This window comes from Chionomys nivalis, chromosome 5 (genome assembly GCF_950005125.1).
Source record: "Chionomys nivalis chromosome 5, mChiNiv1.1, whole genome shotgun sequence".
NCBI lineage: Eukaryota > Metazoa > Chordata > Mammalia > Rodentia > Cricetidae > Chionomys > Chionomys nivalis.
This window is the reverse complement of record NC_080090.1, coordinates 107,446,526-107,470,733: the sequence shown is the minus strand read 5'-3', so window position 1 is coordinate 107,470,733 and position 24,208 is coordinate 107,446,526. Positions and strand designations below refer to the sequence as shown.

At 40.4% G+C, this 24,208-nt stretch overlaps 2 protein-coding genes across 7 annotated transcripts in view; both read right to left on the bottom strand.

The window, feature by feature from the left end:
- The window catches only part of Cdh20 (cadherin 20), a 247,075-nt gene extending 229,521 nt beyond the window's left edge, over nucleotides 1-17,554 (bottom strand). For 3 of the 5 annotated variants that reach the window (XM_057770173.1, XM_057770172.1, XM_057770177.1), the window contains exon 1: nucleotides 17,436-17,554. The gene's annotated coding sequence lies outside the window, so the exon portion shown is untranslated. The remainder of the gene's footprint in view (nucleotides 1-17,435) is intronic. The other 2 variants (XM_057770174.1, XM_057770176.1) reach the window with 2 other exon arrangements.
- Nucleotides 5,967-6,260, bottom strand: LOC130874726 (ribosomal biogenesis factor-like). Of its 2 annotated transcripts, XM_057770180.1 has the most exons (2): nucleotides 6,123-6,260; nucleotides 5,967-6,026 (listed from the first exon to the last, which is right to left on the bottom strand). In XM_057770180.1, the coding sequence occupies exons 1-2, from the start codon at nucleotides 6,258-6,260 to the stop codon at nucleotides 5,967-5,969; spliced, it is 198 nt and encodes a 65-aa protein (XP_057626163.1). The 2 variants fall into 2 exon arrangements, with proteins under 2 accessions (XP_057626163.1, XP_057626162.1); XM_057770179.1 differs by having other exon boundaries at nucleotides 5,967-6,260.
- Nucleotides 17,555-24,208: the final 6,654 nt, after the last annotated feature.

Below are 24,208 nucleotides of genomic sequence, written 5' to 3'. Positions count from 1 at the left end.
GCCACACCTCATAGTCCTTCCCAGTTCTACCATCTGGGAAGACATGAATACATGAAGACCATTTTCATATGAATCAGTCCACCATCTCAAAGAAGCTTTCTTCCCCTACCCCCATTGCTTACAGATTTTAATACAGAGACCCATGATTGATCAAAGTTCTGAGAATAACTGAAATGTGAGTTATCATATCCCCTCTCCCCAAGCCTCAGGCAGAAAGCAGAGGAAGGAAGAGAGAGGGTGGAAGAGCCATAACACGGGAGGGCTGTTAAAACCTGCTGCAAAATGCTGTCTTCTAGGCATGACAGGGCCAGAGCCCTCACAAACACCCAGCAGCTGTGGATGCCTGCATAGCATCAAGCCTGCCAGCTTTCCTGCATGGCTGGGTGAGGTGTTCATAAGACCCTACCCCTAGAGAAGGAAGTATTTGCACCCAGGACTGAGAAGGGGAAGAAAGTCAGTTTCCTCTAGCTGTCTGTCCCCTGGAAGCTGCCAATGCTCCAGTAGACAACCCTACACTCACATTTGTGTAAGCAGCACTATTCTTAGTGGATTGAAAGTAAATAAGGAAAATAAGAAAGGACATAAAGTTGTTGGTGGGGGGAGCTGTACAGGAGGAATAGGAAGTGGGGAATGAGGTGTGGCTATGATCAAAACATGTTGTGTACATATATAAACTTCTTAAAGAATGATTTTTTTTTTTTGCAAAGAACAATCTTCAAACTTGGCTACCTGGAGCTGAATTATAACTTATTTGTCTCTAGGAAAAATTAAGTTGCTGGAACCCATGATGGCTTATATTCAACTCACCAAAACACTTCCTTAATCAACTATAAATCTTTTTGAATCTTTTATAATTTCAAATAATCTTTCTGACCTTTTCTGTTCTCTCAATTAATGAAGATAATGATTACTGAATTAAACTATGTAATTAACCTCAGAGCTACCTAGATATCCTATTTTGCCAGATATCAAAGAGAAATGTAGGAGTAAAATTTACATTGTATTTTAATATTTTCATGTTCCATAAAAAAAAACTCTACTTACACTCATAAATAAAAAACATTTGTCAAGAACTATGCTTTTCAATTTTTTAAACAACAATTTTTTTCTGAGTTCTTCCCATAAATTGTTTATTGTTGAACATGGCTGTGACTTTTCAGTATAGTTACTTATTTTTGATGTCTTCAATTTGGCTTAAATATTCCTTTTACCCAGCACTGCATGTGAGAGATATTTCAGAGTTACCTTTGGGGTTCTCTGTAGTGAGGAGAGGCTGCAGAAAATAAGGTAGAGACCCCTACTTTAAAGGGTGCCTATTATAACAAAAACAACCTGCAGCAATGGTCCACTTCCTTTCTCTTCACACAGTGAGGCTATGGCACAGCAGTCCTTCCTTCTCTTTTTTCTGTATCTTTTGGTCCTGCTCTAGTTATTCAAAAAGCTTAGTCTAAGGTATTTGTATACCTAAGGTATTCGGTGGTATTCTTGGGATGGCATTGTTTAAGATCCTCTCTGTGTTGCAGAATTCGGAATGAGTATAGAGATGGCTATAGTAATGGCTATAACTTGCACCAAAGCAAAAAAAAAATATGGAACAGTCAGAACATGATTTGAGCAATAGTGAGCATCTGAACATTTGTTCGCACTGGTGGGACTTCTTTGGTCTTAGGCTTAGTGAATCTAGAGAGGGAAACATCTTTGTTTCCTTCTCATGCTAATCCTATTTTATACTGCCCAAATCCCCCAAAAAGGCAATCAAGCCCTCCATTCAGAGAGTTAGTGTAGGACTCAAGGCTTGCCTTTCTAGGCTCATACGCCACATTCCACAAATTTTATAGCTGAAGAGATCTTTCCTGTGCTTCCATTATGGAGATGTCTGAGTTCTGATTGATAATACCCACTATCATGAAGCACATTGAGAACAATCTTTTTATAAAGGTTTCCTGGTATGAAATAACCTAAAAACCTAGGGGAAGATTTGTGCATAAAACATAAGCTTTCTAATCTCCATTCCTTTTCACAAAGTTCAGGAAATGTTCTTTAAGACACACTTCATTTGGTGAAATGGTACCCTGATGAGCAAGTGCAAAGGTAAGAGGCACACCGAGGCAGTGATTTCTGGCGTGTCGGGATGGGCTACGGTGGGCTCTGTACATCCAGCACCAAGCCATCCCATTAACTGCAGATGGCCCTGGTCATTGGCAGATATTAAATGGGCATCCCTGCAGCTTCCCAAACAGCGAAGCCTTCTGACTTTTAGCAAAACAATTCCACAAAGAGCTAAATAGGATTCGGTTTTAAGTTGTATGATAAATCCAGGGCCTTACTGCAAGTGCCTAGGAGCTTTGCAAGAATGATAAACACAGAATTACAAACTCCCATAAACATTCAGATGCCTGTAGTCACCAGAGGAGCAGTAGCTTTAGAAGGCAAATGCCAATCTGATTATCACCTGGAATAATGTTCAGGAAGCAGTGGTGCTGAAGATGTCATTAAGTTCCAACTACAGAGTAGAAACTATCTTTACCTCCACCCTAGCTCCAAGGTGGCTGGATCTTAGGCATGCAGGGAGAATGACTAAAAGCGTTACATTGGTGGATTATTTATTTATTTATTTATTTTTACTTATTTATTTATTTGAGACAGGGTTTCTTTGTGTATCCCTGGTTGTCCTGGAACTAGCTCTGTAGACCAAGCTGGCTTTAAACTTAGATCTGCCTCCCTACTGTTTGGGTTAAAGGTGAGCACCACTAACACCCAGATACGTTATTTTAATTTTTTTGGAACTGAAATAATAAAGACATAAAAGCAGTAGTATTATGGGTTTATGTGTTTGTGTATACATGTTTGTGTGTAAGTGTGGGTGCATGCTCAGGTGGACTCCATGTTGGTGTCTTCTACAATTGATCTTCATCTCATTTTTGGAGACAGGGTTACTCCGTGAACCTGGAGTTCACTGATTGGCTAGAGTGGCTTGCCAGCAAGCCGCTAGGATCCGCCTGTGTCAAAGTCGAAGTGCTGGGATTACAGGCCAGAACCATTTCTTTGGGTTTTTTATATAGGTTCAGGCAGATTGAATTTAAGTCCTCATCGTCACGCAGTGAGCATTTTACCGACTGCACCATCTCCCCAAACTGTGAGAAAATCGTTTTTAAAATCAGTCTGGTTTTTGAAACATGCAGTAAGATAATCATAAAATAGAACCCAACTCAATATGGCAGTCACAATCAGAAGAGAGAACAATGTATAACGAAATAGTAAGCAACAACAGAGAGTTTACTGCCAGGTCTTCCTGGGGTTGTAGGATGAGAGCTGTGGAGCTGGTTTCATGCGCCTTTCAGCCTGGAGGCCTGAGCTCCTGTTCCCTGAGTTCCAGAATCGCATCAAAATGCCGTTGTCAGTCTTTCCTTTACAGACATTTCAATAAGCACTAAAAATCTTGTTTTGTTTTTTTGCTTAACATCAATTTCAGACAGTTTGAACTGTTTGAATGGAGCAACATCATTTGTAATAGAAAATAGCAAATAATTTTTGAAATGATGTATTTTAGGCTTTGGAAGATGTTTTGAGTATTTGCATAAGTAGCCATATGTCTCAAACTCTGGAAATTGCCAAGATTTCAAATAAAATTGTGCATCCCTGATGAACAGATGAGGTGGGATACTGTAGTAGCTGACAAGAGACTTTGTAGTTTGGGGCAGAATCAGGCTCAAGTCGGAAGGCTACAGTCACTGGCTGTGAGCTCCTGGGAGAGCCACTGACATCCCCTGTGACTCACTTCCCTTAGCTACAAGATGGGATGGGACTTGCTTCTAGTTCATGGTGTTCTCTTTGATCATATGTGTGTCATGACTTACATGCATATTTGTACAGGTGCACATGCGTATATGCCATGGCACATAGATGGGGGCCAGGCAATGGGTCTTCTGTTTCTTTCCACCAACTATGTCAGGTGCTCTAATCTAAAAATCTGTGAGGACTTCCCCATCTCTGCATCCAATCTGCCCACCACTGTTCTGTCTGGGACTGCAGATGCTCACAGATACCTCTGGCTTTCTGTGAGGACTAAAGCAAGGCCATGCCTCTCAGAGCTTTACCCACAAAGCTATCTCGCCAAACTTTCATGGAGTTCTTCTCAAGAATATACGAGATCTTGCTCATGAATTCCTTTGCAGTTGTTGGCACTACAGAGATTCTTATTCTATGTGGCACAGGGTAAGACTCTTTTTCCCGTCTACTCTACTGCACTTACCCAAATAACTCAATGTGTAGGCTGGGGAAAATAATAGATCTTGTTTTTCTTAATAAAATTATTAAAGTAGATTGCAAGGACAGTAAGAGCCTCTTCCAAGGTAAAGCTTCTTCAGACACACCGAGTGCTAGAAATTGCCTTGGAAATTTCTGACCCATCCCCCTTCCTGATGTTTGTACTCTTAGGTTCCCTGGCTGCTGCAACCTCTCCACTCTGTACTGCAGAACCATTTATCATTAGCAAGTTCATCACTGTGCTGAGATAAAATATGCTTCCACGTGTTTTCTGTTCACTGACCCTGATCAGGCCTGCAAGACGATGCTGAATAAATTGATTTTCTTTTTTAAATGAAGAGATCCCCTATACTTGAAGGTGCCTATTTTGGTTCCTTTTAGTCTGGTGTGTGTCAGGTTTTCTATTTGAAGACCTTCAATCATTTCTCATGTGAAAACATGTTGTGGGGCTCTTTCCAGTGCCAATTTCCACAACTATGACTTAAGGAGAAAGTGAAGAGTGCACCTTGATCAAAATCACAGCAAGGATGCTCATGTTTGAAAATGCGAAATGCGCAGATGTGTGGTGGCTTGAGCATGAATATTAGCTCTCCAGCTGAGTGAGCCTCATGTGCCCTTATCTTCCATGCAGTTTGCTTTCCTCCCTGTCAGGTGGTTGTGTGACATTTCATCTTGTTAAGGCTGACACATGCCTCTTGGATCCTATGTCTTCATCTAGTATATTTTACTTCATGGAATCACAAATTCCACGGAATTTGTAACTATGATTGTCATACAATAATGCGTGGAAACACAATACTAGATAAAGCAAAATGTAATATGCCTTCAACAGAGGAGCCAGACTCCTATACTGGCCAACAAGATTTCATTGATTCCTTGAAGAGCTATTTATTGCTATGGACTGGCACTTAGCTAGAATGCTTGAGATGCTGGATTCCATCCAGGCTTGGGGCTGTTTAGAAAGTGCGTGATATAACACATGGGGTCCTTGGTTTGCTCTTCAGTATTATATCCAAAAATAAATAATTTATTGATAAATGTGATATACCATGAATATACTCTCAGGATTTGCAAAGCAGAAACAGGAGGATTGTGAATTTTAAGGCTACCAGAAGCTGAAATACTGAGACTCTGGTTTGAAAAGCCCAAGAGACAGGGCTGGAAACCAGAAGTAGAATGTTCACCTAGCATCATAGATCCTGGGTTCTATCACTAGCATGGAAAAAAAAAGTGTTCAGCAGCATTGAGGCAGATATCACCCTAAGGAAATGGAAAGTTGTTCTTCTAGAACATTCTAATAGATCATCTACTGATTGGTTTGAAGGAAACTGTGATTCATTTTTTTCAACTATGTTCTAGTCATTGTTGGTAGACTGAGGCAATCCTAGCAATCTCCCAGTCAATTTTGGTCCCCAAGAAAATGAACTTAGTGGGAAAGACTTGGTTTTGATAAAGACACATTGACTTCATTATTGTCCCCCAACAGCTTATCTAATTTTTTTACAAATATATAATATGTACAAAATTATTTAGTATTTAAAAACTTCAACTTGAAATATATTCTTTAATATGCAAGCATGGAGTAGTTCTCAGCCGGTGCTAGTCTGATCCTTTGGGACATTTGGCAAAGGTTGGAGACAGTTTTGTTTTTTTTTGTATAAAGCATTCAATTTATTGATTTTTGGGGGAGTGTCACTGTGTTACAATTGAGCCATTAGTTTGGTTGCTTCATCAACATTAGCTGATTCATTTTTATGGTACTTCAGCTCCTTCTGCACAGATTTCAGAGAAAGGCTTTTTGAAAAGCTTGCAAGTTCTTTCTGTATGTTTACAAAAGCTCTGTTCATTTTGTTGACTTTTTCATCATTCATAATGTTTATCTTCTTAAGATTAGTAGTAACTGCTTTTGCCTTGTTTTTAGCCTTGAAGGATTTTTGGCTGCCTATATGAAACAAATTCCTGGACTTCTGCCCTTTTAATTTGTTCTTGGCCATTGTCTTGTAGGCATCTCACCAAACCCCTAAATTCCACGCAGCCGCTCAGGCCATTCACAAACTCAGGACACAGGACTGGAGACAGTTTTGATTGTCCCAAGTGGTAGTATTAGCATGTAGGCAGGTATGTTGTTATATGTTCTCCAATGTAGAAGGTATTCTCACAGGCAAATCAGTGGGATACAATGTCAGTAGTGATGGGGTTCTGAGAATTCTTATTGGAAGGAGGCAATGTGATTGAGTTATTAGATTATCTTGGACCTTGAGTCTTAAGTTGGAAACCTGCCTTCATTGATGCTTGAGTCTTTGTTTCAGCATGTGTAGTATGATACTAACAGTAACGTGGACAGAAAAGACAATGCGGAATTTATGGGAAATTCTAAACACAGCATCTGGGCCAGAGGTAACGGAATAATTACATAATGATTTTGGTTATTATATTTTCTTTCTTGCTTGTTAGTATACATTTAATTGACATGAGTGAATATTTAGAAGTACCCAAGAAGTGTATAACTCTCGCATGTTATTTATTTGTGTATGTGTGTATGTGTGTGTGTGTTTAAAGAAACAACTATTGGTGGTATGTATCTTTATTCCCAGCCCTTGGGAGGCAGAGGCAGGTAGATCTCAGTGAGTTTGATGCTAGTTTGGTCTACAAAGTAAATTCTAGGACAACCAAGACATTCCACAGAGAAACTATTCTTGAAAAACCACACACACACACAGGTAGATAGATGGGTAGGCAGGTAGATGATAGATAGAAATATAGATAGATAGATAGATAGATAGATAGATAGATAGATAGATAGATATATAGATAGATAGATTGACAACAGATAGCTAGATAGAGATCATTCATATGGAATTTGACCACCCAATGTCAGATAACTCCAGAAATGTCATGATGTTCTCTGTGCCTAACTTGCTGAAATATTCCACCAAGATGAGATGCTGAACTGCCAAATAGAACAATTTTTTATGATCACTCAAGGTTTTTATTTCCAAATATGAATATGACTCACATTTTTATACTGAAATAAATATTACAATAGTCTGTAGCTGAGCATGTAGGCTAAGATAAAGGTAATGCAACTAAAATGCTTCAAGCTAGAATATCAACAGAGATGTACTTGGTCACCAGATGTCATTTGCTTTACATAGAATTTCATGATTTTAATGTTACTTAATCTTTATTTGCAAGATGAATATTCTTGGGAGTTCTTGCCAATTTGTAGAAAGTATGCTCAAAGATGTGCATTCTTATTCAGTACCCCCTGAAGGCTACATGATTCAGACTTTCAAGTGCTCTGATGTAATGCTGTTGACTGTGCAAATTTGTACTCCAAATAAAATGTCTGCTATAGCAACTCAAGGGTTTACAAAGCAGAAAGCTTGAATCTGCTGGGATAAGTTAATAGGCCAAATGTTTCTGAACCTTAGGATTCCCAAGCTGAAATCCCAAACCACCATATGATGGTATGAAGAAGAGAGGTCTTGGGAGGTAATTGTATCAGAAAGGTGGGACTCTTCTGAGTGGGATTAGTTCTCTTATATAAGAGCACCTGAAAAGAGTTTGTTTCTGTAATGTGGGAATACCAGAAGAAGATGGCAGTTTGCACTCTCAGAAGAACATGATATTCCAAGTATCCTGATTTCAGACTTCCAGTTTCCAACATTTGTGAGAACTAAATCCCTGCTGTCTATTAGTCACCCAATCTACAGTGCTCTGATACAATATCTAGACAGGCAAAAATATAAGAAAATGTAGAAGTTTGAGTATGGAATAGGCAAAGAATTTCCTGTAGCATCCATTGGTTTCACTTGATCTTTCCATAGGTCTTAAATGGGTCTAAGATTTCCTTAGATACAAAGACTGTTTTTTGTTTGTTTGTTTGTTTTGATAATATTAGCAGACTGATAGGAACCTTCCAAATTTCAATAACAATACTTTGCCGCTGGTTGTAATTGAACATGAAAAAGTATAGCTGGTGACCACCTTGAACCTTCAGCCCTCCTCTCTAGAATTCATGGTACTGGAAGTTACCCAACAATATCAATATCTCCCAGCTACAAACTCTGTGACCTACAACCGAGATCTGCCTGTGAGATATACAATAATGCAATATTGGCACAAGCATTATGGAAGTAATCAACCATTTTGTAAAACTGGATTTAAGGCACACTCCATGAGATGGAACCCATACCTGACACTGTTAAAGTAGACAAGAACCTGAGACTACATATTTCCAAGCCTAGGCACAAACCAGCCACTATTATTCTCCTGCAGGGACATAGCAATAAAATAACCCATAATGACATAATGTTCTACCCATAGATAAGTGCATTGCTCATACTTCATCAGGTTTCTTCTTGTGGTAGATGATAATTAACACAGATACTCACAATTGGACAATGTACAGAGACTGAGAGACTTTGAAGCACTCAGTTATAAACGGATGCCTTCTCCTTCAAGCCTCAGGGATCAATGCTAAAGAAGAGGCAGGAAGATGTATGAGCCAGAGGGGATGGATGACTCCAAGGAAATGGTGTCTTACAGATGCTGTAGGACTGATGCACACATGAGCTCACAGAGACCGTGGGAGTACGCACAGGACCTGCAAATGTTGGAGGCAGAAAATATCCCAGCCCTGCCAAGCAGAAGTGGAGGCAAAGACCCAGTCTTAACCAAGAATCTACCTGCCATTTTTACCTGCTGGGGAAAGGAAAATCAGTTTTCTTCAGCAAAGTGTCACAAGATATGTCAGTACATCCCAGGGAAGGCTCCATGCCCAGGAGTGGATGGGCAACACAAGCACATGCCATAGTATTCTTGTGGACTTTTTTGATTTGTTTTGTCCTACTATTTTTTGTTTGTTTGTTTTTCTTCTGTTTGTTTATTTTGATTTTATCTTTTGTTTTGATTTTGAGAAATTTTGGACATGAATTTGGGTGAGTAGAGAAATAAAGAGAATGCTAGAGGGTCTGGGGGGAAAAGAAAACATGATCAAAAGAAAAAAATTAAAAATAAAAAACCTTTACAAATCTAGATAAAGTGTCTTTTAAGTGAAATTCCTTTAGCCAATTCATCATAAAATTATTGAATGAAATTATATCTGTTGGTTTATAAACATGTTATGACAGGCAAATCTACCATTTGTAGTAAATACAATTTGACTCTCTATTTGGACTTGACAGACATTTCCTAGACATTGACTTTATCATGGCTATGCTATAAAATAGAATCTCCGTTTAGAGAGCTATATCAATTATTTTATTCACTGATTTTATATAAATGCATCCAAAATATCTAGTCTTGGGTACGCTGAAAATGTCTATCAAAAAATTACACAAGCTGGATTAAATAAACTATCTTTTAAATTATTGGTAGGAAGTGGAAATCAAAATTTGGTTTGCTAAAAGATCCTAAGCACAGAGTAAGTGAGCTGTACCACATATCTTTCTGTGTTTTGACCACAGCCCAGTAACAACCTTCTCTGGAAGCAACGGGGAATTAAATCTTCATGCTAATTCTACTGGACTTTCTCCTGACTGCTGGATCCCAATTATACCAACATATTACACTATGTACTGTTCTCTGGAAAATGCCAAAGCCACCTTGCTCATCCAGCATTTAAATGAGGCCAGACCTTAAAAACATGAGATATAATTTACTTAGAACATTTTAGTTCCTCAGATACACCTGTTTTTCAAACTTAGGATGGATAGCTAAGGCAGCTTATCTTACCGTAAGGCATGTGCCAGAACAGGTGTTCAGAAGGGCATGGCCACAATGATATCACGTGAGTGGGAAGCCTGCAGTTTCCCTGGTGCTCACAGATTTTACAAGCAGGGCTGCAGTTTTGTAGTTGAGCCTGAAAATTGGCCATGTGTCACAAAAGCCATGTGACCACCAGATGTAACCCTTGCCACGGAAGGAGAAGATTATTTGTTAATTGCCCTTCGATTACTGGAAACAGAGAAGGACATATAGTAATTTAGTGAATATGGTCTGATTAGGACTCACTGCTTAGAAGGTAGGTGTTTGACAACTAGAAAACCATCAAATGATAACATCTCCTTTATTATAGAGAAATATTGAACATTTCAAACAGCTTATTTGGATATAAGCACATTCAGTAGGCAAGCTACAATTAAAAACATCAAAATCTTTAAGTTGAAGCTTTTCTACTCTCTCATCTGCTCCATGTCCACACTAGAATATCAGCAATAGTTATTACAGTTGTTTGTGCACACATCTTTCCTGTTTAAGAAAATAACATGACTGTTTTGAAATCTGGCTTTAAATATAGAAAATATATCTAACTTGAACATACCCTTGATTTAATTTTACTTACATTATAAAAAAAGAGTCAAAACTAAAAGTCTAGACTTCAAAGAAACATTACTTGCTGTGGGACAATGGTCTGTACCCTGTCACTTGTATTTTAAATGAATGCTGATTGGCCTGTAGCCAGGCAGGAAGTATAGGTGGGGTGACCACACAGGAAGTAGAGGTGGGGAAAAGAGAACAGGAGAATTCTGGGATGAGAAATGAGTCAGTTGGCAGTTGTGATCCAGACACAGAGGAAGCAAGATGTGACTGCCTCGCTGAAAAATGTAACAAGCCACATGGCTAACACAGACAAGAATTATGAGCTAATATAAGTTATAAGAGTTAATAAGAAGCTTGAGCTAATAGGCCAATCACTTTACAATTAATGTTGGCCTTTGTGTGTTTATTTGGGACTAAACTGATGTGGGACTTGGTGGGACAGAAAACTTCTGTCAACAATTACTGAAATGAAAGGGTGGTCTATGGGGTGGCAAATAAGATTCACAAAACACATATCAGATGAGGGATTAGCACTCAAGGATTATAAAGAACTTGTGCAATCAAACATGTAAACGTAGGACTAAGTTTAAACAAACAGAACTTGAACAGACTTTTCTTAAGAGGTAATAAAAACAGCCAACAAGTCATTAAAAGGGTACTCAACATCTCTACTCATTGGAGAAATGCAAATTGAAATCATTACATCACTTTAGATCAGGGTTTATTGGAAAGCCATAGTTTCTCTGAAAATTAAAAGAGATAATAAATGTTCACAAGGCTGTAGATAAAAGGGAATCCTTGTAGATTATTGGCAGAACACACAGTGTAATAGCTATTATTGCAAAGTAGCATGGAACTTCTTAAATAAGCCAAATAGGGCCAGCATATGGCCTTGACACTTTCTTCTGAGAGAACACCAAAAGAAATGAGGCTTTCACCTTGTAAGGATATTTTCACATTTGTGTACACTGACATCACAACAGTCAACATACAGAAGCAGCTCAGGCATTGGAGGGCATGTTTGGGAGTATATGATTCAGCTTTTAAGGGTGGACCTAAAGAACATTCAGCCACATGAAATGCACTGGACACAGAGAATAATAATGCACGATCTCACTTATATAACTGTAGAATGGGGAAAAAGAGAAGCGTAGAAACAAAAAGCAAAGCATCATTCACCGGAGTCAAGGCTGGGATGATGACAAAATGTAGGTAAAAGGATACAAATGTGTAAGCTAAGCTAGTTCAAAGCCAGAGACAATGAGTGAATGGTGGCTGCTCTGCCAGTAGGAAGACAGGTAACTGTGGGAGATGATGGGGATGTTCATTTTCTTTTTCTCTTGAGTAAGGGTGTTACTCTTTGTACATGTGTTGTAATGTTCTGATACTTTTCTTAAATATTACTTAGCTTTTTAAATGCTCTAAAAATTTTGAGACCTGGAACTGAATCTCGGTGGTAGAGTATTTTCATAGTACCTGAACAAATACATAAGATAAAACATTGTCTCAATCTTGGGAGGTAGAAACCAGTAAATCTCTGTGAGTTTGAGGGCAGCCTCCTCTATAGAGCTAGTTCTAGAAAAGCCAAGGATACACAAAGAAATCCTGTCTCAAAAATAAAATCAAAAGCAGAAAATAAAAAAGAAGAATATTCTACAAGTCAAGAAGTAAAATTCTAGTTAGATATGAAGGAAGATCTAGGAACTAAAACTGTAATCTCTCTTATAATAGATGTCTCTTTTTTCATAAGAGATAACTATATTCATCTGCATATGTTCTAAATTCAGATTGTCAAACTGTCCTAAAAATTTTAAAAACAAACAAACAATATCAAAACCATCATTTCAGGAATTTCAAGTATATTTTTTATTATATTCTGTTCGTGTGTTTGGTGTTCATATATGTTTGTCTCTGTGTGTGTACTCACATGACCCGGCATGTGTATATGGAGATCAGGAGATAACTTTCAGAAGACGGTTCTTACTTTCCACCACGTGGGTCAAGGATCAAACTTAGATTGTCAGGGTTGGTAGCAATCATCTTTATCAACTGAGCTTTCTTGCAACCCCTGTGTATACGGTTGACACGAATGCTTTAGTGAGGGACTTTACCTGACCAGTGTTTATGTCTTTTGGGAAGATGAGTGGAATTATTGAAGCTTTATTTATTTTAAAAAGCAACCAAGGTTTGTAGTTTCTATATTCTTTCACTGTGCATTGATGCACTTCCAAACCAATTGCCCTCTAATGTATGATCTCTTAAACATTTAGACAATCTTTGAAGGGAGTTGGGCCATTTTCATTTTGTGTTGTATTAAGCAATGCTTTAAGTATAGTGTTCCCAGGGTTCTAAAATTATCAGTCTATGTGTAATTAGGAATGTTCTCAACTAGACCATCTTGGTTAAGAAGAGATGGGTGATTATTCTGGAAAACTATTTAGCAAGCTACAAATAGCAATTAAATGTGAAAAGACTAAATTTCTCTTTAAAATGGGTTGTTACCATAAGTTAACATGGCAATGTGACTTTCTATTTTTAATTGCTGTAGAAAGTGCATTTTGTGAAGTTGAATTTTTTTTCCTGCTGAGAGCTAGATAGTTCCATATTTTGGACCATTTACATTTTGTAACATTCAGCAAGTGTTCTGCCTTTGTGCTACCTTTTGATTCATAGTGTATAAGAAATGCAAAGGTTAGTAAAGATACTGTCATCCTTCTTAAAAAGAGAGACGAGATGAATATCTTGGAGAAATTGAGTATTTCTCTCCATGAGATTGCATGACCTTATCTTATTTCATTATGCTTTCTCTATAACCATGCTTTTTATTCCCAGAACAATTATAGTTAACATTGACACTTAAAGATAGTCCATTTTAAATTCAAGCAGAAGGAACTTCGATCCATATTCTATGCCAATATTAGGATTGTGGAAGTACAATTTGGTGAATACACAAGTCTCCAGTTGCATGTCTTGACCACCACGGGTCTCCTGCCATCTGTGATCCTACCATCTCTCTTCTCATAAGGAACTGATAACAGTCCCATATTTTAGTAAATAACATTATGTCACAGTATGTTGCCTCTAATAACTACAGATACTCTATTGCTTTAACCACCTTGGTCATTAAAAATGCAAGTTTTGCCTCTAAATTGCAGGGGGAAATAGAAACGAGGGGATGTCTTCAATGCATGTAAAGTTTTAGTCACTGTGCGCAATTTATTTCAAAAAGAAAATTAATAAATGGCAAGAATGGAAATTTTTCTCCTTGAAGTTCAAATCTCTGTGAAAAAAAGGTGTTGGAGGAGAACAAGAGTCTGGCAACATTTGTACATATTTTGATTGAAACAATGGAAGTAACTACTAATATTTTACTAGTGAATACTAGTTATTGAGTACAAGCATTGATACTATAGCTTTATATATTGGTTTTAAAACATGAAAAATCTTGTTCCCAGTCAAAATAGAAGGTGCAGGAGGGCACATCTTGACTCTCTGCTCTTCCAAGATTTCTCATCCCTTGAAACCTTAACTATGATTTTTTGGAAGTGCCACCAACAGGAAAAGAGAAGAGCAAATGAGCATAGTAAATGCCACTTTCTTATGTCCCCAGTTGCTCTTATTTCTGTTGCTTTGCAACCCTGATCGCAGCGTTGCAGGTCAGAATGAACAGTCAGCTGTAATATTCTAGTCACATCACCTCACAATGAAATCTTTATCCTGTGTTTACAGCCCTCTTTGGCAGAGGCTGTCCTGCTGTCTCTAAACTAAGAAGAACCGCCCTTTGGCTCCTCTCAGCATCAGCTGCCTGAGTTTCAGGCTGGGATGCCAACAATCAGACTTCCTTTTCTTCCAAAGTGGACTTCTTCTACTTTTTTAAGAGTGAAAAGACCTATTCTCACTCCCCTCGACATATTCAGACTGATTTATGTCCTAACCAGCAGCTCTTCCTTCCGTATCTCTTTACATTTTCCCTCCTTCCATAGACTGGTATTAGACAAACCACATTTAAAGTCCAAAATTGTACGAACACATAAATAAATAAATAAAATGCTTAAGCAAACAGTACTCACCACTATGAGGGGGAAAATGTAAGAATTGCTTTATGGGTAGAGAGCAATCAAGGCAATCTTTCTATAACTTCGCCACCAGGGAAAGACATAAATGATTCTCAGTGGTTCTCTTGATGAAGTCCAGCTATTGATTTAAATCCATCGACAGCTGTAGACTGAGAAGCTCCAGAACTGGAGGAAAATTGAGAAACACCCCAGGGTCTAAAAGCAGACTGCTGAATCCTCTGTAAGAAGGAGAGAAGTCCTTCTGGAGCAAAGGTCAGAAGCAGACACTACTGTCATTTAAACTCTCCTGATAGAGGTGGCCAAAGGGCCTTGCTTAGATACCTCACACTATCTGACAGAGTCTCCTGAAATCTGAGAACACAGACAACCAATGCTGGCTCCTTAGCCCTGTGCTACTCCACTGATCACTCCAGAACCCTTAACTGCTATCTAAAGACTTTGCATCTTATCCCCCATCCAGTCTTGAAACAATAACTGATTTCTCTTAAAAATCCTCAGTTTCTCCTCTCAACCCCCAGCACTTACAACAGTGATACTCTCTGGAGAGAACTGGCGCATAAAATTTTCCAGAAGAGGAAGGTGGAAGGGGGTGGTTCAGTAGTACAAATATTGATTAAATTCCCTCAACAACTCTCTCCAAATTAAAGATATTTTTCCACAAGTGTGCACAAGAATGTCAAGAATGCTAAGTCATTTTTATGATTGTACTTTGCTTTCCCATTTTAATGTCACATTGCCACACGGCACACATGCTGAAAATGTACCTCCTTAACCTGCGAGGTAGCAAGCTTTCCACAGAACATTAAGATTGTGTGTTTCATAGACTGTGCTTTCTCAGTATGCTCAAAGTACTTTTTAAAATTCAAAGTTAGAAACCCTGTCTTCATAGTCCCCCTACACTACTCCCCCCAAAAATCAAAGTTGGACCATGCTATGAGAACAGTCCTATCAGGAAAGGCTGCTAAATGCATTGGCAAATCAGAAGCACAGGAAAGGTCACACCAAAGTCAGTGACCATAAGCACCACAGACTCTAAGATTCCAGTGTATCATTCATGTCCCATTCTCGCTTCATTTGTCTCTCTTCTCTGGCAGGAAAGGATGTGGCCAGCTCTGAGGTTTGACCTCATCTCCTGCGCTCAGTAACTGCCAGGCTGTTTCTCCCTCACTCCTGCCTTGTTTTCTGCTTCATCAGCAGGGCCAAGACTGCACCCTGGAACGGATGTGATCAAGTGCTAAGCCAAGAGGGGAGCAACCATCCTCATGTGTCCTTGAGGCTTCTTCCTGTGTCTAAAGGGAAGGTTGCCCCTACTAGGGAGCATACTCTCAAGACTAAAGGGGTCATGCAACTGCAGGCAAGAGACAAACTCATGCTGTAGAAACAGAGGGGAAAGCTGGGCCAAGTGCAGGGTCAGCGAAGGCTCTGCCTCCATCGGAAGAGACAGGAAGGCAAGTGTTTAGGAATGCAGTGAGCAACTACAAGCAGGAGTGCCTGTGCATTACAGTTAGGACTTTCTGTTGTTCTGCTCTCAGCTAGACTCAGTCCTTGGCCAGATCCCTGACACCAAAATTCTGGGGGCATTTATTTCCATCGATAGAGACTGCTCAGAGACCAGATGAAGTCTGGGTACATTAAGTGGGGGACAGCGACTGCAGACTCAATTTCTATGCTATTATAGTGATCAAACCCTCAGTCCTTCTGATGTCCACGCCAGACAAACAAAACAAAACAAAACAACCAAACCAAACCAAATCAAAAAACGATCTTAATAATAATCATTGCAGTTCCACAGTAAACTCTGAATCTACTCAGCGTCGAACTCCTCTGTTCTCCTGTGCTTCACTTCCTCCCTGCTTAGCTAGGTTCAGCTCGAAAAGGACTCTGCCATTGCCTTGAAGCTGCCCTCCACATTCCAGCTGCCAGGACGCGGAGGCCAACTCAGTCTGCCTTATTGCCTAGGACAGGTTGAGGCTTTGCGGAGGCGTTTTCTTTGCAGATCTGAACGTTTCACCTTATCTGACCTCCTCCACTCGCCCCCTCACCTCCCGGTTCTATCCAAACATCACCACCAGAGAAGCAGAGCTCAAACCACCGGCGCGCAATTCAGAGCTTTCCCAGGGAGTGCTAGGACTGGAAAACAAAAAATCCGGGGAGTTGGTGATGTCCGGCAGGTGGCAGAGACTAGAGTCACCACCACATTCTCCTCCCACCGCCGAGCTCTGGTGTGGGGATGCCTCGCACCCCAGAGCCACGATCGGTCGGTAGGTGCTTGCACATCCCCAAAGCCTCAGGCTCTGATACTCTGCTTCAGGCACAGCTACTTCCTTGGAGACTAAAGCAGCCTCTCTTTTGGCAGTCTAAGGGAGATGCCACTGACTGAGAGAAGCGAAGGGCCTGGGTCAAGCGCCTGTACCCCGCGCTCCCCTTTCCACAGTCACTTGGTGCGCACACTCCGGGTACCCTGCGTACAGCACAGTCTACCTGCCCCGCTGTCTAGCTGCGCAGTGGTTTTCTGAATTCCAGGCCAGTACCCTAGCTGAGGCGATCCCCTTTTGATCCCTTTCCCCCAAAGTCCCAGAAAGTGGAGCTCAGTCCGGCAGGGAGCACCCCTCATACCCTTCCCCCTCCCCCCGACAGCGGATAGTGGAGAAGGAGAAGGTGCGGCGCGGAACCGAAACGCGCGGTGTGCTCGTGGCTTTTCCAGAGTGACCTCCGGTGTGTGGGGAGAGACGCGCAGGAACCAACAACCCCAGCCCTCTGATTTACCTGAAACAGCCGGAGACTCCCCGGAGAGGTTGAGACTCCTCCGTGGCGGATGTCCAGTTCACATCGCTGCCTTCCTCTTTGGGCGAACGTGTTATCCCAAGTCTCTCGCCCCAGCTAGCGTCGCTGCCCCCACCCCACCCCCCTTCCCCCCAAGTCAAAAGTGTCACAGCTCTGCTGCCTTCGGATGTTTCCAAAGTCTCCGCGCGATCGCTAGGAGTTGAGAGCTGGTGACAAGCACTGCAAACCCGCTGATGTCCGAGGTTCCAGCCCTCCGCAGGGAGAGTGAGAAGAACCGCCTGGTCCTCCTGGTCACAGGCCCCCGGAGCCCCGCGCGCAGTCCGCTTCTTCCCCTCCCTCTCGTCTTCCCTAGCCCGAGCGGCTGCCGCCTGCCTGTACCACGGGTCTTGGTTCCCCTGCTCATGAATATTCTGACAGAGGCTAATGCTGTTGAAGTAAATTGAATTAGCCAATTGGTGCCAGGAATGTGCGCTCGCTCCTTCTTTCTGAGCTGTCTGGAACCCCACCAGAAGAAAGCAATTAATGTCCGGTTGGCACCCTGTGGTTTAGACCAGCGAGGGGCAAAATGGGATAATTCCTTAAATGCCATTTTAAAACCACATTTAAATATTTAACTCCTTTATTAGATGAGGGAGTTAGAAAGTGCTAACCAAGAGTGGAATGAAAGAGAACAGAGGGCAGGGGGGACGCTGGTGTGTGTGTGTGTGTGTGTGTGTGTGTGTGTGTAGGGGTGCATCTAAACTTTGTCAGGAAGTTGAGGTTACTAATTTTGCATAGACTTTGGGTTCTGGGAGAATCAGTCCATGACGGGGACAGAAAAAGAGAAGTAAATGGGATCATAGAGGAGATGGGTAATAATCCAGGTTGACCTTGAGGATGCAGAGTGTCCCAATGGTATTTTCAGAGAGAGGGTTGAGGAGAAATGGCAGAGGGGGGCCTGATTCAGGGAGTGTTTAGACAATGTTCCAATTCTTTTGTTCTCATAGGAGTTTTTAAGTTTTCAGTCTATAGGCTAAGTAGGAATGATATAAAGCCATCCTAAGGGTTCTGTGTTTCAGGAGGGCTGTGTGTAGCTCGTGGCCCTAGCACAAAGTACCAAGTTTGATCCCCAGAACCCACAAGAAAAAAAGATGGAAGAGGTAGGTCTAGTCAGGTGGGTCCTCAGGCTCACAAACCAACCAGCATAGCTTACTGGGTTAGGTCCAGGCCAAGGGAAGATCATGCTTCAAGTCAATCAATCAGTTACTTAATCAATCGTCAACCAATTAATCGGCGGGCAGTACCCGGGGTTGGGGACTTCAAAGGCTAACTTTTGGTCTGTACATGACCAACCTAGAAGGCACTGCTTGCTTCATAGTTCAAACCTTTCTTCCTGGAGTCAAATAAAAACTGTCTAGAAGGAGCCTCTCAGTGGGAATCCCACCCAGAGTGGGAAGTTACTGATAAGGGAGGGACTCTTGGCTGCAACTTTGGAAATGCAGATGAGTAGGCCCAGCTGAGAATCTGCCCGATTCTGCCTCTCTGTGTCCTTCCAGTCCTCTAGTGAAAGCATTCAGAGTTTCCTCCCCATCACTGAGCTCCTAAATACAGAAACTAGTTTGGTTGAACTAGTATATTATCAAAAGATAGACTGTGCAAATGCCTTGTGGCAAAATGATCCATGTAAACAACCAATAAAAATATGCACTTAAATGAGCACTGCGATCCCCAAATGCAGGGCAATATTAAATGTTCTAGTTAATGCAGTGGTGCCATATTTCTGACATTTCAGGAGGCCTAGAAACAGAAGTCATATTTGTAGAAATATAATTAGTTATCAGTACTGAGCAGCTTATGGTTACTGAGAATTAGTGTGATAGATTTCTGTAACATGAGTCATCTTATTTAATCTTTCTAAATATTATAATCAGAATCTGTTACAATGTTGTACAATTTAGCAAGTGCAGCAGGTGAGGCCTAGAAGGCCATTAGTATGCTTAAGCAACATAATTTATAGGAACCGTGACCCACTGCTGCCCGTTGGCAGTCCTTTGCCATCAGACCGCCAGTAGCTTATACTGCCTCCTAACCTAAACAGAGAAAATTTCTCCCAAGTTTCTGAAGGGGCCTGTCTTTGGTGATAAATCTGTGCCAAAATTTGCCACAAAATTTCATCACCAAAAGATATGTTTTTACACCTTACCAAAACACTATATGAAAACAAACTAAGACATGTTGCTTTTGTATTGCTGCCACCGAAGTGTCTGAGAGATAACTTAAAGGAACAAAGACTCACTTTTGGCTCCAAGTTTCAGGTCTTTCAGGCCCCATCCCTTGACTCTGCTGATCCTGGGCCTGTAGTGAGACAGAATATCATGGCATCATGGAGGAGGAACGTATCCATTTCACAAATGCCAAGAAGCAAAGACTAAGGAAGTGTCTGAATCTAGGTATCACTTTCAGAGCATGTCCCCAGTCACCTCCTTCTTCCCGATGAATCCAAAGCCTCCAAAAATAGCACTCAACACAGAGCCTGTGGGACATGTTTCATCACCAAGCCGTAACAAGAAGTTAATTTGCCTTGTGGTTCTGGGTCTTGGGAAGTCTAAGAGCATGGTGCCCATCTAGTGAAGATTTTCTTGCTGATTTAAAGAAGGTGGATAACATAGCAGGAGAGATGAGCAAGTGGGCTTGCCTCCCCTCTTCTTATAAAGCTAATAATGTCCTCACCATCACAATTTCATCTGATTCTAGTTACAAAAGACTCCATCTCCAATATCATTAAATATGACTTTGGAGATTACATTTCTAACATCAGGACTTTTAAACCAAAGGAAAAAGTGTGATGGTTAATACATCTAACTTGACAGGGTGTTTCTATAAGGCTGTTTTAGGGGGATGAGATTAACATTTAAATTTGAATGCTGAATGAAGCAGACTGCCTTCCAGCATGTGACTGGGTCCTCTTCAGACAGCTGAAGGTCTCAACAGAACAAAGTCTGTTCTTACCCGAATAATAGATAGTGACACATGATTGTCTGAAAATTATGGCATCTTTTTTTTTTTTTTTTTGCAGATTTTAGGTTTGCCAGTTCCTCTTTTTGTCTATCTGTTCTCTGTTTATGTATGTGTAAATGTATGTATGTATGTATATCTGTTTTGTCCATCTGTCTGTGATCTCTCTGTCCATCTGTTTATCTATCTTGTCTTAGTTATTTTTCTATTCCTGTGATAATACATCACAGCCAAGGATATCAATAGAAGGAAGGGTATTTTGCGGGGGTGGGGGTGGAATAAGAGTTCATCCTCGTGATGGCAGGGAGAGTGGCAGCAGGCATGACACTGGAGCAGTAGATGAAAGGTCACAGGGCAAACAAGGGGTGGTAGGAATATTTTGGAACATTAAACTTGCCCCCCTGATAGCCCTTCTCCATAAGGACACACCGCCTAATCTTTTCAGATGGGGACCAGTTATTGAAATGCCTGAGATTTATGGGGAACAATCTCATTCAGACCTCTCTCTCTCTCTCTTTCATTTATTTATCTATTTAGCATCTATATAAATCTTCTTTTGAGAACAGACCAGACTAATATAGATGAATATACATAAATACTGCTTGTGAATTTAGCTTTCCTTGTCAGAAAATATCTGTCTCCTAAGACATTGTCTGATAAAATATTGCTGAATAAAATTTAATCGTTTAAAGACTTTTTAGAATCATTATAAGTAAATAAGATCAAGCATAATTTTCTCTTATTATTGTGAATCATTAGATTTAAATAAAGTTTTATTTTTAATGAACAAAATTGGAAAATATTATTTAGATTTAAGCAAAATGTATAAATGTTACACAAAGGGAGAAATTTTATTATTTCAACTTTAGGGGTAAAAATAATCAAGTTAAATAAGATCTCTGAATTCAACAGTTATTGAATATACACAAAATATAAGGTATTAATTCAGATATTTTCTTTAAAAATTCACAGCTAAATCAATTTAAACAATTGGAATGTGCCATGTTTCACGCCATGAAACACTGGTTGTTTTTAAACCCTCATTTCAAAAAGTATATGCTATTCTATTTCTCCACTAAATACCTGAGATTTTACTCAACAAGATGCTATATTATAATGCATCAGTGGTTCATTCTTTGACATGGAGAATCCTCAGGATTTAGAAGCATCCTTCCACCGACAAGTCTTCAGATGTTAGCATGTTTCTTTATATGAGTATATTAACATGATTTTAGAACCCATAAAGTATTATCAGGCTGAATGCTTTCCCTATTTCCTCAAGAGTCTCTGTGGGGAGAGTTGTGCACAACAGCCACAGTCAGGGTAGGATGCTGTCATTGGGTGGGAAGGACTGAGGCCTCTCACACAACAGCCAGAGTCAGGGTAGGACGGTGCCATTGGGTGGGAAGGACTGAGGCCTCTCACTTTTGGAGCAAACTAATTAGTGTTTTGGAAAATGAACTCATAACATGCCATTTATTAAGTACTCTGTTAGCTGCAAATTGCCCATCTTCCTAGTAACCCAGTGAATCTAGCAATGTGAACATATTTAATCAGGGAGAAATCTCAAATACAGAGGGATAGAGTTACACTCCGAGATTCTCCCAGGTGGGAGAGGGAGCAGGGCACCTTCCCAGTGGTGCCATTTTTGATGCCTCTCTTGGTTCACCCTTTTTTGGCTCAACCAGAAAAGTGTGGTGCTTTTTGTGGAAGATAAATAATGCCCTCCTTTGTTCTCCCTAAGAGTATGTAGATGTGTAAAGAAATAATTAGAACACAATGTGTTATCTCTATCAGTAATCAAAAGCAGCCTGGATTCAGGAACAGTCTTAATCATTTTTGCATGCCTGGACTGAGCAGTTGGAGGCTGTCAGAAATCCTATCAAGAGGGTCTCAAGTACTCTTTAAAAAGTCTGTGTCATGGGCTTTATTGGGCTATTAATAAAGTAAAATCACTTTATTTTAGAGCTTTATTCAAAAACTACCATATGGTAGCATTATTATTGTTTTCTATGAATAAATTCAGAAATAGATATATTGATTGTATAGCCTTGACCTTTGGCTGATTAATCTTAGGAGTGAGAAAAGCAGTTTGATAATTTTTATACTGGTCACTGTTATTTGGGACATATTTGGATTATAATCATCTGGTTAACAGTAACACTAAACTGGTCCTTTAAGCAAGAAGGTAACAGTCTGGGAGGGTGGGTAAGAAAATATAAATGCACACACACATAAACTCAAGCACGCACACACATATGAAAGTACACACACACACACCCCAAAAAAACATGTGCCTGTGTGTGTGCAGTCTTTCTGTAGTTTTCTGCAGTCTAGCAGCTTCAGCCCCAACTACATCTATATTCCCTAAGGAAGGCATCTGTTTTCTCACGTGGGGAATGATCTTTATTAAGAGCTCCCAAGGTTAGCAAGTTAATGACAACCACAGCTCCTAACCCTTGTTCAAGGCTATTTTCGCTTCCCACATGGACCCTGATTGGCAGCCACTGCCTGCATGGTGTGGTTTATGGTTTTAAGAATGAGATGAAAAATAAGCAGCTCAATACCTCATTATAATTAGTCTCCTGAGTCAGCTCATACACTCCTAATGCAATTTGGGGCTCTCGATTATTCTGTATTGTTCATTCAAGATATTTTTGGGTTGACAATGAAAATAATTTAGTAGAACTGATGACAATGGCACACTAAAATCTCTTCTGTGGTTTCATAGCTTCTCTTTTCCATAAATATTCATTACTGGACAGTTGTACTGGTCATATCCCTCACAGAATTATGAATTTCTATAAATCCATAGGTTTTTGTTTTCTGGAACATCAACATGTAATTCAATGATGTTTCTGAACTAATTTTGCTGAGGTAGTTTGTAGTTTTGTGTAACTGGCTTTTGTATCTGTGTAACATGTCCATTTTGTCCTTTGAGTTGGCCGGTTAGCTAGTGACTCCTACTTTGTCAGAAAAAGACAATGGTTCCTCCTCTGTTGATGCCTGTCAGTTCCTGTCTGGGTGTCCTGTGGTTGTGAATAACACAGAGGAACAATCCACTTTGCATTGCCCCCTCCAAGGAGAGTGCCCTGTAAAGGCACAGCCCTGCTGATAGCACTCTGGAAGTTGACACTACAGATCTACAGAATTCTGTCTGACAGACGAGAGCCCAGTATCCTTGCTGTGGGCAAGGTGCTGTGCTAGTTATGGTAGATGTTTCAAAGAGAAGTAAAGGCAGCGACTGCTCTCAAGGAGTTTATAATCTGGGAGAGCAGCCTTGATACTTAGCAAAGTAAAAGATCTAAGGAGAAGCACATAGTTTCCAGTAACAAGGAAAGAAGCGCATGTGGAAGCCCTCTGAGCAGAGAACTGCTCTTTTCAGTGTGGATGGGATAGAAGACTATTCTGCAGGAGGGATGATTTTTGGTCTTGTTTCTGAAGAAACATCATTTGAATATGGGGAGAATATTCAAATAATATATCAATAAGATGACCCTCAGAACAGAGGTTTATTGTGGGAAAGTTCCAGGGGGACCTGAGGCCCCCTGTGCCTGTATTTAGCCTCACTGAATATGATGACTTTGGAAGGGAGCAGAGCTAATGGGGAAATGGTCCTCAGAGAGCGTTAGGTATAGAGCAAAGTGAGGAACCTGCTAGTCTCGTGACTGTGGTGCCTTTGTGCTGCCTGGGTGATGCAATTACAGCTGCGCTCACATCTGAGAGAAGAATATTTCAGAGGTGAAAGACAGAGGGGCTAG

Bases quoted from the DNA above. Each gene is read 5' to 3' on its own strand.
- LOC130874726 (XM_057770179.1), bottom strand. From the start codon at position 6,260: ATGGCCAAGAACAAATTAAAAGGGCAGAAGTCCAGGAATTTGTTTCAT.